Source organism: Euleptes europaea, chromosome 19, assembly GCF_029931775.1.
Source record: "Euleptes europaea isolate rEulEur1 chromosome 19, rEulEur1.hap1, whole genome shotgun sequence".
NCBI lineage: Eukaryota > Metazoa > Chordata > Lepidosauria > Squamata > Sphaerodactylidae > Euleptes > Euleptes europaea.
Genome location: NC_079330.1, coordinates 3,447,117 through 3,461,014, shown reverse-complemented (window position 1 = coordinate 3,461,014; position 13,898 = coordinate 3,447,117). Strand labels below are relative to the sequence as shown.

The following is a 13,898-nucleotide window of genomic DNA, read 5'->3' as shown; positions in this document are numbered from 1 at the left end:
AAAATCTTGGTGGACATGAGACTTGGAAAACAAATGTTTTGGGGATTTGTAATATGGCTAATTCTGATAACTTTGGTGTCTTTACTGCTGTAACGTTTTCAGTTTCAAGCTCTGGAGGAAACCCCCACTCCCCCCAATAGCTTTTATAAAAGGTATGATATCCTTTTGGGGCCATACATCAATTTTGAGAGCCCAAAGCACAGTAAATATGATCTTTTTACATTTCTTCCATTTCCCATCTTCACAGTTTGTTTGTTTTTTGGCCATATTTCCATGTATGCCGTTGCATTCACGAGGACTTAGAAACCCTTCGAAACCATGAGACAAGTTGTGATTTTTGCCATTCTGAAAAGGGCTTATGAACTATGCAAAAATTACCTTGGTGCTTGTGCCGTGTATTCTCCTCTCTGGATTTAAATACAATAATTAATCTGTGTCATCTGATGCATCCATAGATCTTAATTAATACATCCAAGTGACAGCGCTTTCTCTCTAACTGAGCATTTTGTACTGGGTTTTGATAACTCGGTTGTGTCCAAACAGTGCGTACATGCATGTCAAATACATCTGGATTCTAACATGTCCCAACTTAAATCTTGTTCTTTCTTTTCCTCTCTTCCCAAACCCCTGCCCCTTTCCTAGATTGCAACAGCAGTGAAGTTTCTACAGAACTCCCGGGTCCGCCAAAGCCCCCATGCGACCAGAAGAGCATTTCTTAAGAAAAAAGGTACAAAATCGTCATAGTAATTATTTAACTCTCAGTCCCTCCGGTTGAATTTTTGTTTCTCTAGCCTCCTTCAACCTTTCTTTGCGTGATTTGTCATCTTGACATATTCTCCCCGTCTTCTCTGTTCGGGAAACATTTTTACATGTACGGGTTCAGGAGTCTTGAGAACCGTGTTTTGGGTTTTCATCTGAAGAGGGCCAAAGCTCGCAGCAACTGATGCAACAGAGTGACCCGTGTTGCAAACTTCGGAGAGCAAAGATCACAATGAGAGCAAGTCACGCTCTCTCTTTCCTAGAAGCACAAACGGTTAAGCGCTGCAGGCTTTCAGTCAGTTCTTCGCAGGACCGAGTAGGGGGGATGACCAGGTGCAGGTGAAAAGGTCGCCTGCTTCAGAGCCGAACTAGGCTGTGCAGTGAAGTGTAGGGGCCAAAGAGGGTGTATACAAGGTTAGGTTAAGGTTAAATTTGGGGTCGCCTTCCTTTCATAGTCTGAAAGGTCAAGCAGTTGACTGCCTGGCCCTTTCAGAAGCAAAGAGGAACCACGTCTCAAGAAATTCAGCATAGTTTCCAGCAGATGGAAGCGTTTCGATGGGCAGTAGTACCACGATTCTTGTGCATCGGTGGTGGGTGTCTTTTTAACTACTACTTCTTCTTAAAGGACCTTGTGTTTTGTTTCTGAGGTCTCCTTTTTTTCAGTCTTGAAAATGGGAAAGCCGCTTTCTAGTCCCAGTGATAGTACAAGGAAAACCTGACCCCAAGTTGTACATTGTTAATTTTATTTCAGGCATTTCTAATTCCCCTTTCTGCCAAATGGCAGTCAGAATGGCTCAGGGTCATCTAGTCCAACCCCTTGCACAATGCAGGAAATCCACAACTACCTCCCCCCGCCACACACACACACACCAGTGATCCCCTACTCCACGCCCAGAAGATGGCCAAGATGCCCTCCCTCTCATGATCTGCCTGAGGTCATAGAATCAGCATTGCTGACAGATGGCCATCTAGCCCCTGCTTAAAAACCTCCAGGGAAGGAGAGCTCACCACCTCCCGAGGAAGCCTGTTCCACTGAGGAACCGCTCGAACTGTTAGATCAGATGCCCTTCAGCAATAAGTAGGCCTTCATCTGTTGATTTCAGTGGGTTATTGAGGCGTCTAACTACATGCTGGATCTCAGCCACTTAGCTCAGTGACTCTTATTTGTCCGAAGCACATGAATGCGGCACCTGTGGCCAGTGCACACTGTTCATAGGTCAGGAATCTAGATTCTCTTTTCCTTAAAAAGAAAAAGAATGGGATCGTGGAGTCTCTGGATTCAGCTGGCAATGGGGTAGTTCCCTCTCGCCGTTCCCTGGCTGCCAGATTAGTTTTCAAAGCTGCCGCTCGCAGGTCTGTGCTCGTGCTACATAGGGGGTGGTGGTAACGTTTCTCTCTCTTTTTTTCTTCTCTTTTTTTCCTTTCCTTGAAATATGCGGACCTACAGGGAGTAATTAATCATAAAAGCTTTGGGATTTCAACTCTATCATCGAAGCAATGAAGCAGGGGAAAGCTGAGCCTAAAAGCTGTGTTGATTGCTCACGGTAACCCGAGCCGAAATCTATACTTGCCAGAGATCCTTTAGCGCCTCCCTCGGCCCTGCGTTCCCCTCCCCTCCGACAATGTACCCGGGATATCGTGCGGTATTAAAACCGCTTGAACATCTCCTCTTGCCGAAATGACCAGTTATTCCTTTTTTTTCCTCTGTCCCCCCACCCCCCGTCTCTCAACGCAGCTGGGTTAGAATTTCATTTGCAAAAGGTATTTAGAGCAATTTAGAGACAAGCGTCTCCGGTGTTTGCGCCACGTTCCCCTACCGCAGGCTTCGCTGAGCAGTTTTCAGTATCTGGAGTTCCATCTAATCTGTTTAATTTTAATAAATCCCTGACTGGGAAAGGCATAGATGGGAGGTTGGGGGCTGGGGGAGGAAGGGATTGGTGTCTGCAGGGAAGACGGAGAAGGAGGCCTGAAAAGAGAGACTGTGACCCGATTAAAGCGTCTAATGAATTACTTGGCTAATGATTACCAAGTGAAAACAAAAACACATGCACATCCTGTGTGATTCTTTCTTTCTTTCTTTCTTTCTTTCTTTCTTTCTTTCTTTCTTTCTTTCTTTCTTTCTTTCTTTCTTTCTTTCTTTCTTTCTTTCTTTCTTTCTTTCTTTCTTTCTTTCCATTAAGTGTTGACAAGTCATTCTCCTTTTACACTGGTCTCACTGGCAGATAGCTAGTTTTGTTCAGATCGTTTATCTCACTAATTCCACAGTCAGGTCCCCCTGCCCACTGTTACACCACAATAGAAGATGGAAATAATTAAAGGCACCAGTGAGCCAAAAATTCACTCAATATGTACATCGGTTGGGGGTAGTTTTGCGGCACCTCTGTGTCAGCTAAGATTGAATGATCCCGTTGTTCCTGGTGGAGAGAAGCCACAGGATTTCCAGCTGTAGCTGCCTGTTATACCTCCGCATGAGTTGCTGTTCTGGGGCATGTCCTCCTAGCCCCAAGGAACCTCCACTGCAGAGTTGACAGAGTGGCTACATCTGGACACTGCTGTGGATATCCGATTTCCTGTTCCAGCTTGGTCACCTCTGACAGAACTTGCCGTTCCTCCCAAGTTCATCTGCTTTGGTATCCACATTCTAATCCAATCAGACCTTAGGGACCACTAGATTTTCAGGGTATCAGCTTTTGAGAGTCGAAGCTCCCTGGTATCTGCTTTGACTCTCGAAAGCTCATACCCCGAAAATCTTGTTGGTCTTGTGTGTGTGTTAAGTGTCGTCAAGTCGCCTCCGACTCATGGCGACCCTAAGCATCAAGGTCCTCCAAAACGTCCTATCCTTAACAGCCTTGCTCAGATCTTGCTAATTGAGGGCTGTGGCTTCCTTTATAGAGTCAATCCATCTCTTGTTGGGTCTTCCTCTTTTCCTGCTGCCCTTAACGTTTCCTAGCATGACTGTCTTCTCCAGTGACTCTCGTCTTCTCATAATGTGACCAAAATACGATAGCCTCAGTTCAGTCATTTTAGCTTCCAGGGACAGTTCAGGCTTGATTTGATCTATAGCCCACTGATTTGATTTTTTGGCGGTGCACTGTATCCGTAACGCTGTCCTCCAACACCTCGTTTCAAAGGAATCTACTTTCTTCCTATCAGCTTTCTTCAATGTCCAGTTTTCACACCCATACATAGTAATAGGGAATACAATGGTCTTAAGGTACTACTGGACTCAAATCTAGCTGTTTTACTACAGACAACGCCATAAAGCAGTCATTTTCTGTAGAGGAACTGATCTCTTTAGCCTGCAGATCACTTGTCATTTTGGGGAATCTCCACCTCTCCCCTCCACCTGTAGGTTGGTAACTCTACCTGAAGCTTTCTCCTTGGAGATGCCAAAGATTGAACCGAGGACCTTCCACATGCCTGGTTAGTTGTTCTGAAGGGCTCGTCCCTGTCTCTTGTCACAAAAATGAAGAGGAAGAAGAAGAAGAGTTGGTTTTTATATGCCAACTTTCTCTACCACTTAAGGGAGACTCAAACCGACTTACGATCACCTTCCCTTCCCCTCCCCACAACAGACACCCTGAGAGGGAGGGCACCTTGGCAATCTTCTGGGCATGGAGTATGGGTCACTGGGTGTGTGTGGGGGGGGGGAGATAGTTTGGAATTTCCTGCATTGTGCAGGGGGTTGGACTAGATGACCCTGGTAGTCCCTTTCGACTCTATGATTCTGTGAGGTAGATGGGGCTGAGAGAGCTCTAACAGAGCTGTGACATGCCCAAGGTCACCCAGCTGGCTTCGTGTGTAGGGAGTGGGGAAACAAATCCAGTTCACCAGATTAGCCTCCGCTGCTCATGTGGAGGAGTGGGGAATCGAACCCGGTTCTCCAGATCAGACTCCATTGCTCCAAACCACCACTCTTAACCACTACACCACACTGTCTCTCATGACTTATCTGAGACAGCTGTGTTTGTGAATTCTGATTCTCCTTATGTTTAATAAACCTCTTCCCAGATCCAACTTTATTTTAACCCTATTTAATACAGGAAATTGAGGTTTCCAGAGCGACGGGTGGTGAAGAAGTGGTGTGATTCTTCCAGTTAGCCTTACTGCCTTCTCGTAGAATAACAGGGGGATGTTGGGGGAGTGTTGAGACCCCTCCCATGACCTGTGCGGGTTGTTCCTGAAGGCTCCAGATCCGGAGGAGGACGAGAGAAGCGTCCCTCCCTCTTTGTGCAAGATCTTTTGCAAGTTTCCCTATGATTCCTGTGTCCCAGAAAGCATGCTCTTTAATCCTCTGGAGTGAAGAGGAGGCATTTAATGAGAAACATAAAGTTATTCGGATAATTCTATCACTTTTTTTCCCTTTAAAATTTTTATGTTGTCGTTTTGGGTAATTTACAACTTCTCCACTTCTTCAGAAGATGAAAACTGAAGAGCAGATGTAACCCTTATGAATATTGTAAGGGGTGTTTGCAACAAGAGATCTCCCCCCCCTTTCCCACAGTATTAGAAGTTCAGGGGCTCCCAGCAAAACTGTTGGGCGGTAGATTCAGGGCAGTTGAAAGGAAATATTTCTCACAATGTGTAATTGATTTAATGCCCCAGATGTCACGATGACCAGTAGTTTATATGGCTCTAAAAGGGGATTAGACAAATTCCGGGGTGGGGGTGGGAGAGAAGTCCATTAGTGGCTGTTAGCTGTGATGGGTATATGGAACCTCCATGTTCAGAAGCACCGTACCTCTGAATGCCAGTTGCTGGGGGGAAGCAACAACAGAGGAAGGACTTGGGAAGGAAGCCAGGCCTCAAAAGGTTCCAGGTTCACTCCCCAACACCTGCAATTAAGAAGAACAGATAGTAATACGGCCAAAGAATCTTGAGAGCAGCTGCCAGTCAGAGTAGACAAGACTGGCCATGGTGGATCAGTGGACAGACTCAGTATTAAGCCTCTTCCTGAATCAGCACTCCAACCATTGGGGAGCAAAGTGGGGTATAAATTGAATGAATGAATGAATGCGAGCTTGTGCTGGGAATGTGGAGGGGGCAGCAGTTGAAAATACTAGCAGTTGAGAGGGGCTCTTGATGGTTACTCTAGTCTCTGCTCAGCCACGTTGCTCACTAGGCAGGCACTGGGCTAGTTTCACTTTCTCAGCCTGGCCTACCACACAGGGTTGTTGTGAAAACAAAATGGAGGAGGGGGAACCCCATACGCCGCTGTGAGGCCCTGGGTGGGATAAAAAACGCAGCGGTTGAACAAATGAAATCGCAGCCTGATCTTAGAACCAGAGAGAGGGCAGCTGAATCTCACCCCCGGGTCCCAAAGAAATTCTCCCTCTGGGCCCCCTCTCACCCCACCTAGACCCCCCCAACATCATATGAGGACACATCACATGATTTGCCCATGGCCCTCCGAAATTTCCCCCTGTAGTCCCCGCCCTTCCAAGGGCACTCCGGAAACTCAGAGCAGGGTGCTACCAGATCATCCACCGGAACAGATGTTAGCCCTGAAAGAAAGTTTGTAAATAGGAATCATCAGACCCGGCTAATGATGAGCTTCATTTACGGATCAGGACCATGCCGTGGGGCTCTCTGTGCCCCTTGCCTTTTCTTCCCTCCTCTGTTGTGGGCTGAGTCTTCCGCTGTGCTCAGTTTTGACATGATCTGAAAAAATGTAAGAGAGAGTGGTGGTAAAGCGCACTAAATGTGCATTTGCAACAACAGTAGTTGGAATTGAAATGGACTGCGGACACACGGAGCTGCCTCCTACTGAATCAGGCCCTGGGTCCATCAAGTTCAGTCTTATCAACTCAGACTGGCAGCGGCTCTCTGGGGTCTCAGGCAGAGAAAGGTCTTTCCCATCACCTACCACCTGGCATTTTTAACTGGAGAAGCTGGGGATTGAACCTGGGACCTTCCGCATGCCAAGCCGAGGCTATTGCATATGGTAACTTGTTGCGTGACATGCAACAACCTTGTAAGGTAGGTAAGCCTCATTGTCCCATACTGCAGGTAGGGCTGAGAGAGGAGGGGTTCGGGCACAGCCCCTAGCCACCAGGCCAATTGTCTTCACCTTCCTACCACACACACACACACACGAACACACATGAAGCTGGCCTTATACTGAATAAGACCATTGGTGCATCAAGGTCAGTCTTGTCTTTTCAGACTGGCAGCCGCTCTCCAGGGGTCCCAGGCAGAGGTCTTTCTTATCCCTTCCCAGGTTCAGTCCCCAGCATCACCTGTAAAAAGGACCAGGTGGGAAGGGATGGGAAAGACCTCCACCTGAGACCCTGGAGAGCTGCGGCCAGTCTTAGTCAATACTGACCTTGATGAACCAATGGTCTGATTCAGCATAAGGCAGCGTCATGTGTTCAAGGGTTTTAGGGAATGGATTGGGCTTCTGGCCCTCCCTGGCTGTACAGGTTGATGAGATAATAGACATGAAGCATTTTGGAGCACTTGAAATGTGTCAAGTCATATTGTCCTTCCTTTGCCAGGTTAAAACCAGCCCAGGCACAAAACGCCAATAGAGCGTTGCTGCTCAAAGTTCTGCATTACCAGAAGGCTTGCTTTTCTGGCATTATTTGTCCAAGGGAGGGTCAGTGCCTTATATCTGCATGTCTTATGTTGATTTATTTTGTTCTGGATGACCCAGTGAAATATCAGTTCTTTGGTCTTGAATAACACATAGTTAGATTGTGGAATTCCCTGCCCCGGGATGTGGTGATGGCTGCCAACTTGGAAGGCTTGAAGAGGGGAGTGGACATGTTCATGGAGGAGAGGGCTATCCATGGCTACTAGTCAAAATGAATACTAGTCGTGATGCATACCTATTCTCTCCAGGACCAGAGGAGCATGCCAAATATATTAGGTGCTTTGGAGCACAGGCAGGATAAATCTGCTGCAGTCGTCTTGCTTGTGGGCTTCCCAGAGACACCTGGTTGGCCACAGTGTGAACAGACTGCTGGACTTGATGGGCCTTGGTCTGATCCAGCAGGGCCTTTCTTATGTTCTTATATGAATGTAGCTGAGGATGAACACATGAAGCTGCCTTATACTTAATCAAGCTCAGTATAGTCTACTCAGACTGGCACCGACTCTCCAGGGTCTCAGGCAGGGGTCTCTCACATCACCTACCTGCCTAGTCCCTTTAACTGGAGATGCCGGGGATTGAACCTGGGACCTTCTGCATGCCAAGCAGAGACTCTACCACTGAGCCATGGCCCCTCCCCATGGATCTAGCATCATTCTGGATCCTGCCTGTCCCCTTTCCCTTCCCATTGCCTGGTGCAGGGGAACCCAAAACAGATCACTCTGACAATGATACCCAAGAAGGTAAAGAAGCTTCTGAAAGGGAGCGGATTCCAATTTAGCCCTCCCGTTCTTTTTTTATTATTACTTTTCTTTTTCATAATTTAACTCCATTTCACAAGGCAGTTTGCCTGCCCTTGAATGGAAGCTCGTTACCATGAAAGCTTTTTTAGCATTGATTTCATAACCGCCTTAATTTAATAGCTCCATCATTACTGAGAAGCCCTGAGAGTGAGGCCTGAGCTTTCCAGGTCACTGACCTTTTAATTACAAACCTTGTTCAGATGGCCAGGTTATCGACTGGACGGCTCCCAGATTGTGCCCCTTAGGATGGAAATGAAAACAAGGTTTACTCCCCAGCTTCCAGGAAAAAAAGAGAGAGAGGGTGAGAGAGAGGAGAAGGGGGGGGGGAAGAAGTAACCTCCTGCGTTTCTAAAATTAATTTTCTCCTTCAGCTTTGTAATTAATTTTTCAGGAGTGTCGCAATGAGGTTCAAGCAAGTTTTTTTTTTTTGCCAAGCAAAGGGCAAATCACTGTATTCTGTACCTCCGAGACAAGCTCTGCTCAGAAGATTCCTTTCGCAAAATAGCCAGCTGGGAGCCTCCCCGTTGCCCGTGCAACTTCCCTCCAAATGCACTGCTCAAGATCCTAGTCCTACACTTAATAGAAAGTATTTGGGGTCCAGTCTTATTTTTATTTTAGTTATGTTCTGTAGTTTGCGTTGAATCTTCTTCCAATACATTTGTAGTCTTGGACAAGTCCACCAAACATGAAAGTAAGAACCATCTGTCTCTTGGCATTTCCAGCAAGCTCCTTTTTTCCCTTCGAGGTGGCCATCTGAGAAATCATGTTAGGCGTCATATACCACCTATAGAACGTCTTATACCAGTTTTCTTTCACTTCCTGACTTGTGGTGTATTTTAGTTCTAAAGTACAAAGTTTTTCCCATGTAACACCACCTGATTTACCCATGAGATTCAGAGATGTGTTCAAATATGCCACAACAGCTGCAAGAGTGGTACTGGCAAGAACCTGGAAGCAAATGTCTGTACCTGACATAGAAGAATGGAAAGACAAAATGCTCGACTATGCAAATTTGGCCAGAATGACTTTTATGATGAACTCTACTTATAATGAGTCAATAGATCAGTTTAACGAGAAATGGCAACCATTTTATACTTATATTTTAGCGAATTAATAGATAAATATACTACAAGAAATCAGAATATACAATTAGATAAATATACTAGATTAATGAAAATGCTCGATAATTAACAGCTTGAAAATGTAAAATGCTTTTGAATTTATGGAATCAGAACTGTGCTTGTCTACATCAGACGGACTTATTTTATCCCCTCTCTTTTTTTCCTTTTTGTATCCTGTATTTGAATTAAAAATCAATAAAAACTATTTTAAAAAAAGGTCCTAGTCCTTATGTGGTTTTAACGTTTTTAAAAGGACTTTGCTCCCAACCACCCTTTTTTATTCGTGTGGACAAACCTTACTTCCAGTTCTGATCTGATCTGATTCTGTCTGCCGTTGCACATGCTCGCCACTCAAGTGTCAAACACCAGCCTGATACTCTGATGACTTCCTTCCCCAGTGCTAAGGAGGAGGGGCTGTGGCTCAGAGGTAGAGCATCTCCTTGGCATGCAGAAGGTCCCAGGTTCAATCCCCTGCATCTCCAGTTAAGAAAAAGAAGAAGAGTTGGTTTTTATATGCCGACTTTCTCTACCACTTAAGGGAGACTCAAACCATCTTACAATCACCTTCCCTTCCCCTCCCCACAACAGACACCCTGTGAGGTAGGTGAGGCTGAGAGAGCTCTAACAGAGCTGTAACTTGCCCAAGGTCACCCAGTTGGCTTCGTGTGTAGGAGTGGGGAAACAAGTCCAGTTCACCAGATTAGCCTCCACCACTCATGTGGAGGAGTGGGGAATCAAACCCGGTTCTCCAGATCAGAGTCCCCCACTCAAAACCACCACTCGTAACCACTACAGGGACTAGGCAAGTAGATGATGTGAAAGACCCCTGCCTGAGACCCTGGAGAGCCATGGAAGGGGGCTGTGGCTCAGAGGTAGAGCATCTGCTTGGCACGCAGAAGGTCCCAGGTTCAATCCCGGGCATCTCCAGTTAAAGGAAATAGGCAGGTAGGTGATGTGAGAGACCCCTGCCTGAGACCCTGGAGAGTCGCTGCTGGTCTGAGCTGACAGTACTGACTTTGATGGACCGAGGGTCTGATTCAGTATAAGGCAGCTTCATGTGTTCAGGACGGAGGAAACCTGCCAGCTTCCTCTTACCTCACAGAACCGGTAGAGACAAGGCTAGTATTTGGGGCACGTAGGTTTATTTATTCTTTTTTTCTTTCCTCTGAAAATGATTGAGAATCCTCATCCATCTGTTATGAAAGGCCGTCTTGCCGGTCCCGCGTCTCTGTGTCCATCACATGGCAGCGAAGTGGCCAGGCATATTCATCATGCTGCCTGTCTCTTTCTCCACATCAACCCCTTCCTCTGTTGATAACAAGCAAGCCCTGGGCTTGCAAGTTTTTCTTACATTTCTGCCAAGAGGATGTTTCCGGTGGAGCCATAGCAGGCATTCTCAAATGAGTTTGTCCAGAAAGCGACAGTGTCCTACTTTATACTACTTTTTGTCTGTTTTTTCATTCTCATAATGTTAGTCCTTTGCTCAAAGTGTTAGTCCACTATTACAAAGTGAACAGTGTCAGCTTATGGGGGGTTGAGAACATCTTTTCGGATGTTCCTGGCGATGAGAACATAAGAACAGCCATTCTGGATCAGACCAAGGCCCATCAAGTCCAGCAGTCTGTTCACACAGTGGCCAACCAGGGGCCTCTAGGAAGCCCCCAAACAAGACAACTGCAGCAGAACCATCCTGCCTGTGTTCCACAGCACCCAATATATTCGGCATGCTCCTCTGATCCTGGAGGGAATAGGTATGCATCATGACTAGCATCCACTTTAACTAGTAGCCATGAATACCCCTCTCCTCCATGAACATGTCCACTCCCCTCTTCAAGCCTTCCAATTTGTCGGTCATCACCACATCCTGGGGCAGGGAGTTCCACAACTGAACTATGTGTTGCGTGAAGAAATACTTCCTTTTATCAGTTTTGAATCTCTCACCCTCCAGCTTCAGCCGATGGCCCCGCGTTCTAGTATTATGCTTCTCCCTGTCCACTCTCTCCAAACTATGCATGATTTTATAGACCTCTGTCATGTCTCCCCTTAGCCGCCACCTTTCCAAGCTAAACAGCCCTAAGCGTTTTAACCGCTCCTCGTAGGGCAGTTGCTCTAGTCCCCTAATTTTGGACTACGCCCGTGCCAGGTTCTAGCTTTCTAGGTATTGCAGAAGCGATGCCATAATTTTGATTCCCTGTCACTGAGAGCGTGGCCTCTTCCCAAATTCTTTGGAGATGTGCACCGCTAGATCTTTTAAAGGCAGCCAGCTTGTTAGCATGCTGTAAAGCCTTTGTTTGCAATGTTCGACGGCCATTGTAGTTATTTCTGACTGTCAGAGTGTATATAGCTGCTGCTGTTTTGCATCTTGTTTCTGAGCTCCAGACTGCTGGCTTGAAAACGGTGTCAGTGCATTCGTTCCGGAAGAAAATTAAAAACGGTTCGTCTCTTGCAAAACGATAGACGAATTAAAAAAAAAACAACACGCTGGGGGAGGAGAGGACGGAGCAAACTTAGTGTGTTCTTTTAAGTAATGTTTTCCAATGGGGTTTGATAAGTGCTCTCTGCAACTTCCTGTCAAAAAAGATTCAAATCTCAGCGTTTCTCTCTTTCTGCTCTCTGCGCGTGAGCCTGGAAAGAGCCCTCGCAAGAGGCGGCCGTTTGCTATTTTAATGATGCCGCAAAGAATCCATTGAGTGGGAGCGCCTCGGCAGGCCTGACATCCTCTAAATGTACATTTATTTGTTCCATAACAGAGGGTACGAGTCACATTAAGTGTAATAGCCTCTCTCTCTGCTCCGGCCTTGCCCTACGACTCTCTTTGAACCATTTAGCGGGAGCAATTCACCGAGTTAGAGGAGCCGGCTGGTTTACAGCCTGGCAGAGACAGAGAGCTGCCGACTTCGCCTGCCAGCCCCAGCCCGAGACGTTTCACGGCCATCTCAGCGCTCAGTTTGATGCCCGCGTACTTGGATCCTTTGATAAGTAATGGAGGGGGTAGCCTTCCCCTTCTCTTCCTGTCCGGCTTTAGCTGTTTTGTCCCGTCTCTCAGCAAAAGAGGGGTTGTAGTTAAGAAGAAGAAGAGTTGGTTTTTATATGACGATTTTCTCTACTACTTAAGGGAGAATCAAACCAGCTGACAATCACCTTCCCTTCCCCTCCCCACAACAGACACCCTGAGAGGTAGGTGGGGCTGAGAGAGCTCTAAGAGAACTGTGACTATCCGAAGGTCACCCAGATGGCTTCATGTGGAGGAGTGGGGAAACCAACCCGGTTCACCAGATTAGCCTCTGCCGCTCATGTGGATGATTGGGGAATCGAACCCGGTTCTCCAGATCAGAGTCCACTGCTCCAAACCACTGCTCTTAACCACTACACCACACTGGCTTAAGGCTGGTGTCTGTTGAAATTCTGTGCCTGGTCAATCCAAATTGTGCATCTTTGACGTGCAGCTTCTATTTTGCACAATCTCTTTTGACGCTGCCCAGTCGAGGAGAGGGGCGAAGGGGGTGTGGGGGGCCTGAAGCATCACTGCCCTCCCCAGCTGCTGGAGGTCTAGTTCAGCCGCCGCTCTTGCTTCTGGGGTTTTAGGAGGGATTGCATATCCTTGCAGCATAAGGACTATACACTTGCTTTTTAAAATGGAAGAAAAAACATTCTCAGGGAGCTGAATTCTGCACATTTTCTGTGTGGAATCACAGCATGCAGTCAGCCCTAGTCACAGCGTAAATGGTGCTACTCGTTGTAAAGTGGTCCTGTGGGAAGTGTAGGATGTTGAGGGTAGTTACGTGTCAATTAAAGGTCAGGAGGAAGGAAGACAGGGAGAAATCATCTTGAGAGTTTAAAAGGGCATTATATAGATTAATGGAGGACAGGCCTATCAGCGGCCACTAGCCCTGGTGACTGAAGGGAGTCTTCATCTACAGAGATGGTCAACTTCTGAAGAACAGTGCCAAGAGGCAACCCCAGGGGAAGGCTTTCGGCCCTGTTGTTGGCCCTCCAGAGGAACCAGTTGGCCACTCTGTACAAAAGGATGCTGGAATAGATGGACCACTGCTCTGGTCCAGCAGGGCTCTTCTTATGTTCTGATGAAGGCCTTGGTTTCTGTGCCCTGATGTTGGCCCTCCAGAGGAACTGGGTGACGACTGTGTGAGACAGGATGCTGGACTAGATGGACCACCGTTCTGATTCAGCAGGGCTCTTCTTGTGTTCTTATGAGTTCCTAGTGTCCCGGAGAGGGACATTTTCCTGTTACTTATTCCCTACCCCTTGCAATTCCTCATGTCCCTCAAGCTTGTTGAGAAATATACACATTGCTGTGAAAGAGTTCTTTTCCACTATTAGTATGAGGAGAATCAAACTACCCCATGATATATATATATTTTTGCCTTGGGAAACCTTACCTCCAGAATTTCTGCATCTCTCCTCCCCCGGCTCCATTTAGTACAGTGCCCCTTCCTTCCTCGGTGAGACTGAGTTTGCATGCCTTCCAGCCCCCCCTTTTGGGGGGGCAGGGATGGGGGGAGCGTCGCCCTACACCGTTAAGTGATCTCTCGTTCACCAATGCTTGTTCCTGCTGCTTTGTGGTTTCTGTGGTTACTCGCCGGGGAAGCGCGATTTCCGCTTTCG

The 13,898-nt window shown here is 47.0% G+C and overlaps 1 protein-coding gene across 1 annotated transcript in view; it reads left to right on the top strand.

The window, feature by feature from the left end:
• PEX14 (peroxisomal biogenesis factor 14) overlaps positions 1-13,898 on the top strand; it is a 124,170-nt gene that overhangs the window by 62,445 nt on the left and 47,827 nt on the right. The window contains exon 3 of the mRNA XM_056865217.1: positions 643-727. Coding sequence (XP_056721195.1) covers positions 643-727 — 85 coding nt within the window. The remainder of the gene's footprint in view (positions 1-642; positions 728-13,898) is intronic.